The sequence below is a fragment of the Carassius auratus genome, chromosome 20, assembly GCF_003368295.1.
Source record: "Carassius auratus strain Wakin chromosome 20, ASM336829v1, whole genome shotgun sequence".
In the NCBI taxonomy this organism is placed as follows: domain Eukaryota; kingdom Metazoa; phylum Chordata; class Actinopteri; order Cypriniformes; family Cyprinidae; genus Carassius; species Carassius auratus.
The window spans coordinates 14,706,015-14,722,638 of NC_039262.1; the positions used below are offsets into that span (position 1 = coordinate 14,706,015).

Sequence of the window (16,624 nt, forward strand, 5' to 3'; positions counted from 1 at the left end):
TTGCTTTAAGTAACACAAACCTTTGGTGAACAATTAAATTTTTATTGCATTTAGTACAAATTAGTTCGAGGTACCATCAATTATTTACTATAGTGTTAAAATTATGTTGTGGCTGAAAAATGACTTTAACAATCAATATTAAACATAGTAACGGTTCTGAACAATTTACTGATCTGGTAATTAACGAGTGAGTTTGATAATCTTTGTTACCACTAGTTATTCACTTGCGAATCGGACATCATGGTTCATGCTGTTCATTGTTGTAAGTTTTTTTTATTTTAGTCACAGTCTGGAGCCCTTGATAATTTATTAAAATAGTGCTAAGAGTCAACGCTAAAGGCAAATTACAATGAGAAAGTCATTAAAAAAAGGTTACGCCAGCTGGGGTGCAATAGGAAACAGACACTCCTCACATTAAGTGAATGAATCAGTACGTGTTTGGAGTACACAAAGGGTGCATTAAAAGGCCCTCAGTGCATGGAAGGGCAGTGCAATGCTTCCCTGATGGTTTTTACAAGAGCTGTTATAGGAGTTGGGGTGGGTCAGGCAGGAGACTTTCTGACCCCCCATCTAGAATAATTTAGCTTAAGAAATACTCCAAGACACAGAGATATGACAGGAAAAAGAGGACAACTCCCAAGAGGCACAAGCAATCAAGCCCATCAGAGAGTAGTGCTTACATCGACACACTCCGATTCATCAAATGGAGATGACGTAGGTCTACTGACAGGAGTTTGTGTGCGTGTAGCAGCCATGTTGTTTTCATTACATCTATATTAACTGAAATGGGCTGCTAATGGCTCCGTTTATGACCACTGGGAAATGACCTGACCTGGTCCTCATCTGTGTCCTCTGCTAAAAATGGACTCCCACCTACAGCTGCTGCTGAAGCCTCATACTTCTTACCGCGAGAGTAACGGGCCTCCCTGCTGAAGCTTTAGTAGATAATTACTTTGTAAAGGATGTTACATCAGGTGTGGAGGATGCTGAGAGGGCATTTATGAACCAAGGAAAGGAGGGAATTGATGCAATCGATGTCGGGCTGAGGTCTGAATAACAAAACATCAGGTTTGGCCAGGCAGTGGGAACAGATATTTGTCTTCCGCAGTGCTTTGAAACCAATAAAAAGCAAAGGCTTATCAGACTGCAGCAAGATCTTGATGAGGAAAAGAAAGAACAGTGTTTATGTTAGATCAGAGAAAGAGAGAAGGAGGGAGGGAGGAAGAACAGTTAGGTAGCTAATCAGGTTATAGATGTACTTGCTGTCCTGTCTTTCTACATTCAACCCTTGACCTTTATATCCAGCAAATGAGCAGTGTGCACCCATGGTCAAAAGTGAAACGGGGTAGTTAAGGTTTCCATAGCAACATCTGCAGAAGATCCACAGTTCTTTCTGTCACCCTCACAGCAGAACACAGAACTGAGAGGTGGGGAGGAAGTGAGATGCAGACGTTTCATGGCAGGATGCCAGAAAACAACACTTGGTTTGACACACAGGGAAAAAGGGAAAACACTTAAATAATGGTATGTAAAAGCTTAATCCCCATTACAAAACAGATAAAAGCTAAACTTTTACCTTTAAACAATTAAATGGTTCAGTGAAGTAGGGGTGTGGGGAAAAAATGATACAGCATAGTATGAAGGTTGCTTGGCTATTTTTAACTTTCCTTTTTTGAGTGATTTATTATATTCAGGTTCCTAACTGGTCCCAATTAGATACTCAACCCGAAAGTGAGGGTATATATATATATATATATATATATATATATATATATATATATATATATATATATATATATATATATATATATATATATATATATATATATATATATATATATTGCACATACCTTCCACATATGAGAAAACCTTCTCAGCTTCATAAAAATTTGGGTAAGTCATTCTACATGTGCACTACACCTACTAGGGCTGCGTTGATGCGATACTCAATATCGTTATCGCTCCGATACTGCCATTTTCTTCTGGATCAGGGTGTTGGTCAGATGAGACCAACCCAAATCCGATATTGTGTGTATATTATTAAGTTTTATTGTTAAGCCCCACAATCAATATAAAGCACCATAAAATTTCCTTGCACTATATTTCAGGTGTTCGGAGACAGTTCCATAGTTTAATGTGATGTACAGATGAATATTAAAGTCATTGAATACAAGTTCAAGTAAACTGTTCTCTCCACTGCGCCATAGTCATAACACTATGAATTGTTTTTCATGAACACAGTAACTGAAATTTAAAACTGTTAAAAGAAAAGGCTTAATAAACTATCGCACAATGATATAATTCACTACGCATCAAAATCGTCTTCCCCATTTGCTTTGAACTTCTCTATGCGGCTTGTAGCTTCAAGAGCATCATTCTGTGCAAAGCAGTAATCAAAGCAAAAGGTGGCTACTTTGAAGAACCTAGAATATGACATATTTTCAGTTGTTTCACACTTTTTTGTTATGTATATAATTCCATGTATAATTCCACATGTGTTAATTCGTAGTTTTGATGCCTTCAGTGTGAATCTACAATTTTCATTGTCATGAAAATAAAGAAAACTTTTTGAATGAGAAGGTGCATCCAAACTTTTGGTCTGTACTATATATATATATATATATATATATATATATATATATATATATATATATATATATATATATATATATATATATATATATATATACACACACACACACACACACACACACACACACACACACACACATATAATAAAATAGGACATTTGTAAATAGTCAGACACCAACTTTATTCATTTTTGGAGATGTAGATTAATGCAACAATGCAAAGATATTTATTTTTTGTTTACTTTATTTACATTTGTATTTTTCAGTTAACAAAATGATAACTGATTCCTTTTTATATTTAGGCTAAGTGCTACTCCCAGTCATCCATAGTTATACACTGCCTTTCAACCCTTTAGAGAGAGACACAGAAAACATAAATGCAATCTTGTCAACGACCTTGTTATTTTTATTTTATAGGATGCTGGAAAGAATTGATTGCTTAAATTTACAGACATCACATTTTATCCTGACCCAGCATGAATGCCTGTGAGATATTATCCCAACACCAATAAACCACAGAACAGCGGAAGAGAGAATCACAAAAACAGGAGGCAAAGTGAAGCTTAGAAAACACACGGCGTGCTGTCTGGACCCCATATGTGCATCTGGACCACAATCAAAGAATATTTCTCTCCTGATCCCTCTTTCCCAGCCCTCTCCATTTACCTTCTACCTTCGTTAGGGTCATCCAGTTATACACTTGTGTCTATTTAAGCCATGTGACAATCCAACCTCATTACAACCCACACCTGTCCCACAGACAGCAACCTCCATTAAACCTCTGCATTTCACCTTGCCACGGGAAACCAAACTACAATTTAGGGTGTCATGGGAGCCACTGCCATTACAGCTCGATTGAATCAATCTGCCACAGACCGGTGTGCAAAGTCTCACGGGAGTTGGTGTTCTTTCATGAGATCAAAGCTGCCAAGCCTAAATGTGTGGACAAATGAACCATGAAGAAGGCATGTGTAAAGCTAAATGTCAAAAACTAGAAGCAGAGGCCTATTTAAGAGGAGAAGAGAAGTCTTTGATTGAGTAAAACACTAAACATGTGGGAGTACAGCAGAGACGTTGCTGAGGCAAGACTTTTCTGTAAGCTACAGATTAGTCTTTAAAAAGAAACTGTTTAAATATGGAGAGGGTCTGGGCTTCATGGTGGAATTATGGGAAAGGAGCATGTGGTTTTCATGAAGGATGTGTGTAACTGTGTATGTGTAAGCATATTTGTGCTGTTATTTTGTAAGTGCCCACTTTTTCTCTCACTGTGTGTGTGTGTGTGTACACTTGCCTGACCTCACTTACTACAGTGAAGACAGGTGGTTTGGGGTGTGCTGAGGGTCACAGATTGTATATCTTAACACGACATGGGTGGAAAAACACAACTCTCAATCTCCAGGCCTGGGAGAAAAAGGCCACACAGACAGGCAAGAACTTATTTACCATTCAGTTTTTTATTCATCTACCGGATTACATAAGCAGGTGCTTACGAACCAGAAGGGGCTATGTCAGAGAGCACTCAGAGGAAAAACACAAGGGTTTGCTAAAGTAGGACTTCATCATGCAGACAATTTGAGATAATTTTAACTTTTGCTGCAGTGCACTCAAAGGAATTCATTGACCAATGGCAATTTCAGACAGGCAGGTTCAGTGCCTTCAGAAATGAACCCAGGTCCATTTACAACCTTAAAGGGGGGGTGAAATGCTAATTTTCACTCAATATCCTGTTAATCTTGAGTACTTATAGAGTACTACTGCATCCTTCATAACTCCAAAAAGTCTTTAGTTTTATTATATTCATAAGAGAAAGATGGTCTGTACCGATTTTTCCCAGAAAAACACGACCGGCTGGAGGCGTGACGTGTGGGCGGAGCTAAAGAATCACTAGCGCTAGTAAGCTTTTGCGTTGAGAGCGTTTGGAAGCTGTGACATTACCGTGAAGAAAAAAACATCCAAAACAGACCATGGCTAACAGTCAGATTCAGCGTATATTTATGATCCAGAATCAGATCCAGAGGCTGAAATTTAACAAGAGCAGCATCAGCAACGACGTCTCTATGTGGTATGTACTGAAACTGTATATATTTGCTTAGCGGTTTTGGAAAATGACTAAGTTCCACTTTATGTCGTCGTTTTTTTTTTTTTTAAGCTGTACATGCGGAAAGTGCAGTTTGATGACAACATCGCATGTTGTTTACTTGATGTGCTTACGCGCCGATAGCTAAGTTAACAACACTGAGATATTTGAAGCAGTTTTACTCACCGCCTGCTGTTCCAACACACGATCGCGACCCTTTTTCGTTGGGACTGCATTATCCTTAAGAAATAAACGATGTGCAAATCTGGCGTCAAACTGGGCCTTGTTTGTAAAACAAGCATCTTCGAAATGCAGGGAACAAACAAAAACACTTGCACAACTCCGTTGATGCTCTGTAAAAATAAACTCCATCCACTGGTCCCTTAATGTGGTTTTTTTTTTGGTAATCTGTGCAGGGTTGTCTTGCCCTCGCAACCAAAAACACACTTCTTTTGTGACATTTCGCTCTCGGTCTGATCAGTGAATGCCTGTGCTCAGCCTCACAGTGCTCTGCTATACGGGAGCGCGCGCTCTTCCGGCAGAAGTGCCGTTAGGACCCATAGAAGGAAATTCCGCTCCATCTAACGTCACACAGACCCATATTCGAAAAAAACTTTACGAAACTTGTGACATACCAGAAGGTTCCAAAAATGCTCCTTCAAACGTACAACTTAATTTTTGACACTTTGTCCATGTTTAGCATGGGAATCCAACTCTTTAACAGTGTAAAAAACTCAGTATGCATGAAATAGCATTTCACCCCCCCCTTTAAAGGATCATATGTTTTTAAAGAATTTAATAATTTTATTCAGCAAGGATGCATTAAACTTATCAAACGTAACTCTACAAAAGTTTATATTTCAAATAAATAATTTTCTTAAACTTTCTATTCATCAAAAAAAAATCCTGAAAAACATACAATCACAATTTTTATATGATAATGATGTTTGAGAGTACTAAATCAGCATATTTCAATGATTTCTAAGGGACCTGTGCAAACAAATTCAGCTTTTCTATCACAGGAACAAATTAAATTCAACACAGCTCTTTTAAATTATAATCATTTTTCACAATATTGTATTGTACAGTACTGACTGTTTTTCTGTCAAATAGCTATGCAAGCTTTGTGAGAATTAAGAAGTTAAAAACCATTTGTAAAAAAAGTACCAAACCCAAACTTCTGAAAGATAGTGTATCTAAGATGCATTTTTGGATAGCATGTAGTATAAAATTAGGGGTGCTCTGATCACGAACGGCCGATCGTTAATGCGCATCTCGTCAGTAAAGCCGGTTCTCTAATCAGTGGTAAATACCATCAGGTGCATGATTTCACATAGAGCAGCTGTTACTACACAGAGCCGTTGTTAACTGAGCACCCCTATATAAAATGAAGATGTATATTGTTGGGACAATCTGCTGCATGTTTTGAACCAACAACCTTTCACTCATGCGCTCAAACCACTAATCCTCCCCACCCCATTTTCACTGCCCACAATCATTGCAGAATTCTGCATCTCTCAACCACTCTTTTCTCTCTGTTTTTGTTTCTGTCCATCTCCAGACACTCATGTTCTCTCTTCTTCTTCTGTATCTCTCTCCTTATTTAGGTGACAACACTTCTGGTCTTTATGCACACACTCTCTCTTCACCGCAGCATGAAGCTGTTACGAATGCAGAAATAATGACAGAGGAAGCAGAGTGCTGGAAAGTCTGTGAAAGACATAATGCAAAGATGCATATGTGTTTATGTGTGTGTGTACGCACAATCGTGGCAAGACAAACTGAATGAAAAGAAGGAAAGAGATAGAGAAGTGATTAGCATCGGAGAGTGCACTCTTTTCTCTCTTTTTCCCTCTCAACAAAACGAAAGCTTTTGGCACGGACCAGAGTTTCTTTTGAGTTGGTGTGAAAATGGCCTGAAAAGATGTCAAAGGTACATTTCTCTGGTATGTTTTAAAGTTGGAAGGAATGCAGTCAGTTGTAAAAAGCTACTGATGACTTATAATTTGCATCTTATCATTCTCCTGGTCACACTCATACTAGTACACATTTCTCAAAGTGTTTTATCGCAGAATAAATTGTCTTCTGAGAGCAGCTCTCATTTTTCGCATCTCTTGCATCGGCGGCAGACAAACGAAAGCACTGTTCTGTGCATGGAAGTTCTGCTGGAAAATCCAATGTGACAAAAACATGAATAAAACAACTTCTCGGGTTCTTAGACATTTGGACGAAGGGAAGAAACGAAATGTGAAAAAAGCCAGACTTCGTGATGTTATTCCACCTGTGCCCTCTTTTTCCATCTAATCCTGCCAGTTCTCCCAATCCAAGCAATTCATCTCTTCTTTGTTTTATACAGCTTTCCCTCAGAAGACAAAAACCCCCTCTCTCTCACACGTCGAATCTCTCACCAAACTGTCAAGGCTTCGTCTGATTGGCCAGTATATGGAAGCACATTGGACCCAGAATGCAAAGCTCTGCAAGCTAAGTGACGATACAGCTAGAACTCAACTCAGTGTTAACATGAAACAAGTCGAACACCTGCTCTCATCTCTTCAAACAAAACCGAATAAGTCTGGATAACAGAAAATCTGGTTAAAAGTGTGCAACAGAGATTAGTATATTGGCTTTTAATATCTCATAACTCTCAGTTGTAACCTGGTATAAAGTTTAAGTAGAGTAGAGGTACTTGGTTACAATGTCACAATAATATCGCACTTCCATATTCAGCACAAACATTCAGCTATCAGAGGAAGAAAAAAGAAGAACAACAAGGAAAAACAGTGGGCTGGCTGTCACGGGGACATGAAAATGTCTAATGTAATTTGGCGTAGTTAGAGGGGGAGAAGCCTGATAGAATGAGACTAATGAGGTTAGCGTAGCAAGCTTTATTAAAGTGCGAAACACACGCTTGCACTTTAGTGCCAACAGCCAACGCTGAAGCTGTTCCAGCCCGAGTTCCACAGGCATGATTAGCACGACATTCAGAACCGATTCCTGCAGCTTCAAGCCCACCCACAGAGCTGCCTCTCTAATCCACTTCAGTGTTACACGTAATCACACTCTCCGCTGAAAGAGAGATAGAGATCAGAAAAGAAAAGAAGAGCATGGACAGAAGCAAATAAGAGTCAGACAAAGAGTGAGAGTACAAGAAAGAGTGAAAACCGGTAAACAGAAGTGAAAAGCAAAAAAAAAACAAAAAAAAACAAAGCTAAATAAATGCAAAAAGCAAGCAAGAATGGAATTTTTTTTTTTTAAGGAAAAATTTAAAATGCAAAACATTTAATAAAAGAAGGATGTAGTGAAAGGGGAAAGAGCAAAAGGAACACGAGCAAAAAGAAAAGAAAAACGAGAAAAAGAAAAAAAGACCACAAGAAACATGATCAAAAATAGAACAAAGGGGTAAAATAAAAAGGAAAAATAAGTAAGAATAGAACAGTACAGTAAAGAGTCAGTGCAAGAAAAGATATCAAAGGAAGGGGGGAGGAAAGAAAAATGGATGAAAGAAGGAAAGAATTAAGGTGAAAGAGTAAAATAAAAATGGTCAATAAAGAGATCAAAAAAGAAAAATAAGAGTAAATGCAAGGCAAAAGCACAAGGAAGAACAACAGAAGGTATGAACATGAAAAAAATTACTGAAAAAAAGATAAGAAAATGGAAAGGAAAAAGAGGGAGAAAAAAAGGACAAGTGAGAGAAAAATAATGTTCAAAAGGTTAAAGCGGGACATGAGTGAAGGAAGGAAGAAAACTAAGCAGGACAAATGAAGCAGAAGGGAGGTTAAAAAAACGTCACTCAAGGGACGGATGCAGATGAACTGAGATGTAGAGTCCCTAAGGACCCCAACAAAACTTTCACAGCCTCAGAGGAGCGTGTGACACAAAACAGAGGGACAGAAAAAACCCATCAGACACAAAACATGATGTCAAAGGAGCTGCCTCAGTTTGACCTGAGAATCCCACCACATCACAAGCACTGCTCATTAATACTGAACCAAAGACGTTAATAAATTCCTCATTTGAAATAATCACCATAATCATACAGCACAATGTAATTAGGCTTATTTTTATTTATAAAATAAAAAAAAACTATTCAGAATTAGTATAGATATGAAATATATTTGGAATGTACTGCAGTTCAGTGGAATGGACTGCAGTTCAATGTAGTTCAGCAGGGATTCCCTTTTTTTATTTTTTTATTTTTTTTGTCGAATAAATCCCTAAAATATTTAATTGAAGTAACCCTCGAGATTGTAAGTCAATATTTTCAGAAACACAATTGCAGTTTCCTGGTTCTCTGAGGTTGGTCAATTAATCATTTATATTTCTGTCATTTTTTGTGGCCATTTTTTTGCCCTCAGGACAGTATAGAGAGCAAACAGAAAGCGAAGTTGGAGAGAGAGCCAGGACTCAAAACTCAGGACCCCAAAGCTCAACCATATGTTACATAAAGCATATGTCAGAGCACTGCCCAAAAGGCTATCATATCCAACTTCATTCTTCCTGCAGTTACTTTACAAACTCTGCTTTACAGCAAACTCACGTAAATCCTGAAAGGATACAGATTTAGGGAGGAGGAAGGGAATGTTTGCACACACACACAACCACTGTAAACTTCTCAACTGTGTGCAGCTTATTTTTTTCGGTAGGGGTGAAAGGTCAAACCAAAAGGAGCCCATCAATCAACATGAGGCAGAAGACCTGTCAATCAATCACACTTGATTAGGCATCAGCATCAAGACTGAGGGAGAATCTCAAAAACTAAACGCCTCTGAGAATCAAACTCCTCAAATAGAGCTCTTATTATAGACCAAACTACAGATCAAAATCAAACCAGACAAATGGTGGTTAAAGCGAATCAGAGTCGTGAGACCACACACAGTGATGTGTAGATTTGTGGGCCATCACAGGTGTTACAGATTTACTATAAAACAGCAGCACCAAAATAAAACAATACAAACGCACAAACACAGCTGTCAGGAGAGCTCAGGTGTCTTACAAACCTGCCACCCATCTCACACACACAAAGAGTAGCATGATGATATATGGATTGGTTAGCGCTTATTGATTGGTAAATAATGACCAGATGTGACTCAGCTGGGAAAGATGCAGATGGCAGCAAATGAACACAAGAAAGCTTATGTGTGTGCACTGTGCATGTATCAGATGTTAATATCACCAAATGAATATTCAAGTCTAGTCTCAGCCTCATATAACAAACCTACAGATTAAGATTCCAAGTTTATGCAACATTTGAGAGTAAGGGCATTAATAAGACCTCCCGAAATCATCTTTCCTGATAGTAATAGTAATAGTAATTAAGTAATATATATATATATATATATATATAAATATATATATATATATATATATATATATATATATATATATATATATATATATATACACACACACAGTAGACAGGGCTCTTAGACAGTAGACATTAAGCTTTGACATGTCCTTGTCCTTCAGACAAGTAAATCAGTCGTTGACTTGCTCAAGTAAAAAAGTTACCTGTCAGTTGTTTTTTTTGTTTGTTTGTTTTTTGGCGCAAATTTAATTTATTCTGAAGCAATAGTCTCATCAGTTCTCATTTGGTATTACTTTAATCAGCATATTTGTGATATTTGCCTTAAATTGATTGCTGTTACACTTTCTGACTTTATGAAGGACAATATTTTCCTAACATGATTAAATGTACATGTCACAATTTACTAGGGCTGCTCGATTATGACAAAAATCATAATCACGATTATTTTGGTCAATATTGTAATCACGATTATTTAACACTATGATAAGGGGGCCATATGACAAAACTTCATATGAGTGATTTATTCATAGAAAGTGATACATATCAAATATGTATTTTCTGTAAATAATGTTGCTATGACATCTACATTGTACAGACCAGCGGAATTTCAAACAAACAAACAAATCCACAAAATGATAGAAAATTACTGAAAATAATTAAACTGTCAGTTATAAAAAAGCAAAGGACATATGCAATAGACTAAAAAGATACAAATTAAACAAACTGTGCTTTAATGTTTATTTTATGCAAGTATCAAGCAGTTTACAGCCTACTACAGAAATTAATAATCAAATGTAAAATAAACAGCAGTCTTCGCTGTAAGAATGAAACTTTTTTTTCTTAAAGCTACAGAAGTCCTTCAATTTGTCTTTTGTTGATTGATTAATAAGCACACAGTCGCAGCATGAAAATGGCCTGCTGTTAGTTTAAGAGCCGCACGGATCCAAATTACCGTAACACACGTATTTTCATTCTCATGACCGACCGGGATTTTTACAAATTTTTGTGTGTATTTCAGCATTTAGGCATGCACACTGAACTAAAAGATGACTTTACATGTCCGTGTTCTGTTCCGTCTCAAAGTGCATATCTCTTCCTGCGGAGCAGCGAAAAAGCAAGCAAGCAAGCAACTTTATTTATATAGCACATTTTTAAACAACAGACGCTGCCCCAAAGTGCTTTACAAAATTAATAAATTAAAATCATACAATAAAATAAACATACTTATTCAAAAGCTAAAGAAAACAAATACGTTTTTAAATAGGACTTAAAAGTTGTTACCGATGGAGCTGACCTCACATGGAATGGGAGACTATTCCAGAGTTTGGGACCTACTACAGAAAAAGCTCGATCTCCTTTTGATTTTAGACTACAACGAGGGACCTTTAAAAGCCGTTGATCGGTAGACCTAAGGACTCTAGAAGGAGAGTAAGGAACAATAAGATCACTGATGTACTGGGGTGCAAGGCCTGACAGCGCCTTGTAGACAAACAAGAGAATTTTAAAATCAATCCTGAATTTGACCGGAAGCCAATGTAAGGATTGTAGTACAGGAGTAATATGGTCTCTCTTTCTCACCCCCATTAACAGCCTTGCTGCTGCATTCTGCACTAACTGCAAGCGGGCAAGCAAAGTCTGGGGAAGACCAATATATAGAGAATTACAATAGTCAAGCTTAGATGTGATAAAGGAGTGAACCACAATTTCCAAATCCTTACTGGATAAAAAATGCTTTACTTTAGCAATTGATCTCAGGTTAAAAAAGCTACCTTTAACAACGGCACCAATCTGTTTCTTAAAGTTAAGTGATGAGTCCATAATAACCCCTAAACTCTTTACATGATTCGCAGTCTTTAGGGATAAGGATCCTAAATGATCAGGAAAGGCAGGTGAGACGGGAGAGCCTACAATCAAAACCTCAGTTTTACTCTCATTTAATTGGAGAAAGTTGCTAGATAGCCAGAGTTTAATGTCACTGTAACATTCCTGTGCTTTGTTCAGTGAACAGGTTTTATCTAAGCTCACAGGAAGGTAAAACTGGAGATCGTCTGCATAACAGTGATATGAAATACTATACTTCCGAAAAATAGCGCTTAGAGGAAGCATGTAAAGAGAAAACAGCAACGGTCCCAAAATCGACCCCTGAGGGACACCACAAACTAAAGGGGCCAATGTGGAAGAGAAGTCTCCCAAATTCACAGCAACTGTCCTGTCTCTTAAATATGATGCAAACCACTGTAGAGCTATACCCTGGACACCAACCCAACACTCCAGCCGATTGAGAAGAATTTCATGGTCTATCGTATCGAAGGCAGCACTCAGATCCAATAAAACCAGAACAACATGTGATCCGGAGTCCAACGATAATAAAATATCATTAGTGACCTTGAGCAGTGCAGATTCTGTGCTATGACAGGTCCTAAAGCCCGACTGGAATGTATCTAAAATATCATAAGTATTCAGATATGAATATAGCTGCGAATAGACCACTTTCTCTAAAATCTTGGAAATAAAAGGCAATTTAGAAATTGGCCTAAAGTTGTTATGGACTGTATGATCCAAATTAGGTTTTTTTAACAAGGGATGAAGAATTGCATGTTTGAAACTTTTAGGTACTACTCCACTCATCAAAGAGCTGTTAATTATAGCTGTTAGGCTAGAACTCACAGTAGAGAAAACATCTTTAAAAAGATGAGTAGGTAGAACATCCAGTCTGCAACTACCTCCGTTCATTTTACAGACAATATCTGCTAACTGCGCTGAGGAAACCGGTTCAAAGTTTGAAAAAATATTAGACAGCGCAGGATTAATTGATGAACAGGATTGTAAAGGTACAATTTCACTTCTGATCTTCTCAATTTTTTGAGTAAAAAACAATAAAAATTCTTCACAAGTTTCTTGTGTGGCATCTCTCATGACATTCCTTGGGGGGTTTAAAATGGAATCAATTGTGTTAAACAGTACTTTTGGCCGGTTTGCATTATCTGAAATTACCTTAGAGAAAAATTTCATTTTTTCCTCCTTTACTACTTTCTGATAGTTAGCCAAAGAATTTTTTAACATTTCAGATGAAATTTGAAGTTTATCTCTCTTCCACTTGCGTTCAGCTTTTCTACATTCTTTTCTAAAAGTGCGTGTTACATTATTTAGCCAAGGTTGAGAGATTCCCTTGTGTTTCTTTAGTTTAAGAGGGGCAACACAATCTAAAGCAAAAGTGCAAGACTTAGTAAAAACCTCAACCTGCACCTCAATGTCCTCTCCATCGATTTTGTCTGTAACATGAGATAAATAAAATTCTGAAAAAAGGTTTGCAGTTGTAGAATTGATGGACCTAGCATAATGTAAAGGCTGAGAAGAGATTGGATAGATATAAGAACAAACAGCATCGAATACCACTGAATAATGGTCAGAAATACCTACATCTGAAACCTCCAGATTTGATACTGAAATACCAAATGATAACACAAGATCTAATGTGTGACCTTTCATATGAGTAGAACCAAAAACATGTTGTGTTAAATTAAAAGTCTCAATAAGAGAAAGAAATTCATTAACCAATGGCATTGATGGGCAGCATAAATGGACATTAAAATCCCCAAGGACCAAAAGTTTATCACAGCGAGACATCAAACCAGAGAGAAAATCAGAAAATTGCTGAATGAAATCCTTATTCCATTTGGGCGGTCTATATACCAAAGCACAGAAAAAAGAATCCAGAGTATCAATCTTTAGTAGCTGTACCTCGAAACTCGAATAGATTTGTGTGGATAGTAGTCTGCATTTAAAAGTGTTACGGAAAACAGTGGCAACCCCACCTCCTCGTCCTGCGGTCCGAGGAGAGTTCAAAGAGTCACAGCCTGGTGGTGTCAACTCACCCAAAGCCATCTGATCACCAGGATTCAACCAAGTCTCAGTAATAAAGAAAAAGTCAAGCGAACATGACATCATAAAATCATTCAAAATAAAGGCCTTGTTAGATATAGATCGTGCATTTAAGAGACCCATTTTTATGGAGGTGATTTCAGTCTTTTCCAACGGGACACTGGCAGTGTATTTTAACACGCTAAGATTGTTTACATTAACACCGCGTTTTACATCATTTAGATCATTCAGTTGATGACGACGAGAAGACCAGATGACTGGAACATGACTGTCAGAAGAAGCCATCTGAAAACTGCTATAACAGCGACGTGATCCACGATGCACATACCGTGGTCGACGCGTAATTCCCAGGGCAGCACATTGATTATAAACTCCGACTGGCAGGCGGTACGAGGATTTTAAACGTAGCAAGTCGGATGATGAATAGTATAAACCCATATCGAAGATAAAACAATGGTCTGAGTATGCAGGCAGACAGAGAAAATCTGATTGATATTGACGATGATCAGCAGGGAGAGTCAAACACATCAAGAAAAACAAAAGGGATAACATTTACATTTTCCGCTCGCAATCCAGAGTTAATAGTGGACATTCAATCCTACCATGGACGAACAAAACACAGGAATCAGGTGGTATCACCCTGGTGTGCGTCCTTTCGTGAAGATCTTGACAAGAACGGCAGAGAAGTCAGTTGCATAGTTTCCAAACCATGAACAGACGACAAGAACCAGTTGAGATAAGCCTGTTTCGCGTCTTTCGCAGGAAACAGCAGAATAAACAGAACGGATGTGAGTTTAGTCTCCAAACCTGTGAGGACAGTCCTTTTTCAAATCCTTTTAAATTCGTTAAAATAGTTTAAAAATTTGCAGAAAAAAAAAAAAAAAAAAAAAAAAAAAAAAAAAAAAAAAAAAAAAAAAAAAACTTTTTAAAACTTTTAAAAAAGTCTAAAAATGCCGGAGAGCAGCGGCCGATACACACGCCAGCGTTCACTCAGACCGGAAGCCGAGAAGTTCTCTTTCACGCTTTTAAAAACATTAATAAATATACTTTTATATTTTTTTCTTTTTCTTTGTGTTTTTCTTCTTTTGTAATTGCATATTTTTGATAGTTTCTGAAAAAGTTACATTCTGAATACATTTATAAAATTATGTTCATTTTTTTAAGCAAATATAATTCCATAAAAGTCTGGAAAACATGACTCTTGTTTGTATGATATTAAATGTATTATATAGAATATTTATCTTTTTTTTCTACCGCAGTCTGTTTGTTCAGGTTTGTTTCTTTGTGTGTGCTAATATGCTTATAGTTTTGATTTCTCTGCGAGTCTGACCAACTGCACAAGCCTCAACTGACACGACCTCGATACTTTCAATACATTATCTGTTATTAGTCACCATTTACACTGAAAGTAATAAAATCAGAATCATTCGTGCCAAAGTTTCCGTGCTGCCCTAGTTATTGTTTGTTATTAAAATTTTGATCAGGTTACTTGGCCGGTCAGGCAAGTACAATTCTCTTTCACTAGCCCCTTCGTAAAAACCACTTGTCCTAGACAAGCGTTAATGTTGAGCCCAGCAGTAGAGATCAAAATTAGAGAACAATTTCCTAAATTTCAAGGTCAATGATTAGACCTATTTGAAGTTATCCTAAAAGGAGTAAAAGTGCAGTTTTTAAAGCATTTTTCATAAGTTATATATATTCTAAATATTCTAAAGCACAGTATAAAAACTTCAATGAGATATTTGAAAGCACACTGATATAAGTAGGGAACATTGTTTGATACCTCCCAGTTATTGATGTTAATCTGGCACCTCATGCTAATTTCCTTCATTATCTGACAAACATTATTTAACTGGCAGCCTAACTTAGTAGTTTTCAATGACTTTACAAGAAAGTGAGCCAATCTCAAAGTGACAGAAACCCTGCGACAGCAGGTTGTTAAAATAAAGGCCACTAGCAGCCAAATTAGTCATTCCAAATCTGTCATTTCTAGAACACTGCATCTTTACAATGTCACTAAAAAAGCTAGCCTAACCTATGCTGACAAGCATTTGTGTGGACAGAGGAGAACTGGTCCAAAGTTCACCTAAGTGATGAGAGCAAGTTACATTTATTTGGGTGCAATGGGAAACATGTATTAATCATCAAACTGGGGAAAGACTGAACCCAAAGTGTGTAAAGAAATCAGTGAAAGGTGAAGAAGGAAGTGTCATGGTGTGGCGGATGTTTTTCTGCAGCAAGAGTTGAGTCTCTTAAGGCACTTTCTAACAGCATAGTTCTAGGAACTTAGTTCATGAGTTTCGTGATAACGGAGATGGAATGTAAACGCACAATTTACGTGATTGAAAGAACATGAAAATCTGACAAAATCTGCTATGACAATTTTTTATTTTATCATAGAGATTGAGAAAAGAGCATTATGCTGCAGACAACAGGTAAATGGCTTTGCACAGTTTTCCATGTTTTTGGAGTAAATATTTTTACACAAAAATGCCAGTAGCCAGTGTTTCATAAGTCTTTGGCCAATCGGTGTACTCCTACGTCACTGTTTTAGACCCTAATCTGAACTCTGAGCTAATTTAGTTGCCCCAAAATATGTTCCTAGTTCCTGTGGTGGGAACGCCCAAAAAATGTTATGAAAATGTTCCTCTGGTGCGAAAGTGCCTTTATACAGCTACCTGGCACCATAAATGCAAATGTTTATCGGAAACTCCAGTGGCAGTATGCGGTTCCTTTCTTTGCGTTCATCACCCAATCAGAAAGCAAATT

The 16,624-nt window shown here is 37.4% G+C and overlaps 1 protein-coding gene and 1 pseudogene across 1 annotated transcript; both read right to left on the reverse strand.

Moving 5' to 3' along the window:
• The window catches only part of LOC113037746 (E3 ubiquitin-protein ligase SH3RF1-like), a 55,913-nt pseudogene that overhangs the window by 26,606 nt on the left and 12,683 nt on the right, over window positions 1-16,624 (reverse strand).
• On the reverse strand, window positions 11,113-14,716 carry LOC113037762 (uncharacterized). Its single transcript, XM_026195114.1, has 2 exons — window positions 13,241-14,716; window positions 11,113-13,188 (listed from the first exon to the last, which is right to left on the reverse strand). Exons 1-2 carry the CDS (start codon window positions 14,405-14,407, stop codon window positions 13,177-13,179), a joined length of 1,179 nt encoding a protein of 392 aa, XP_026050899.1. The 5' UTR covers window positions 14,408-14,716; the 3' UTR covers window positions 11,113-13,176.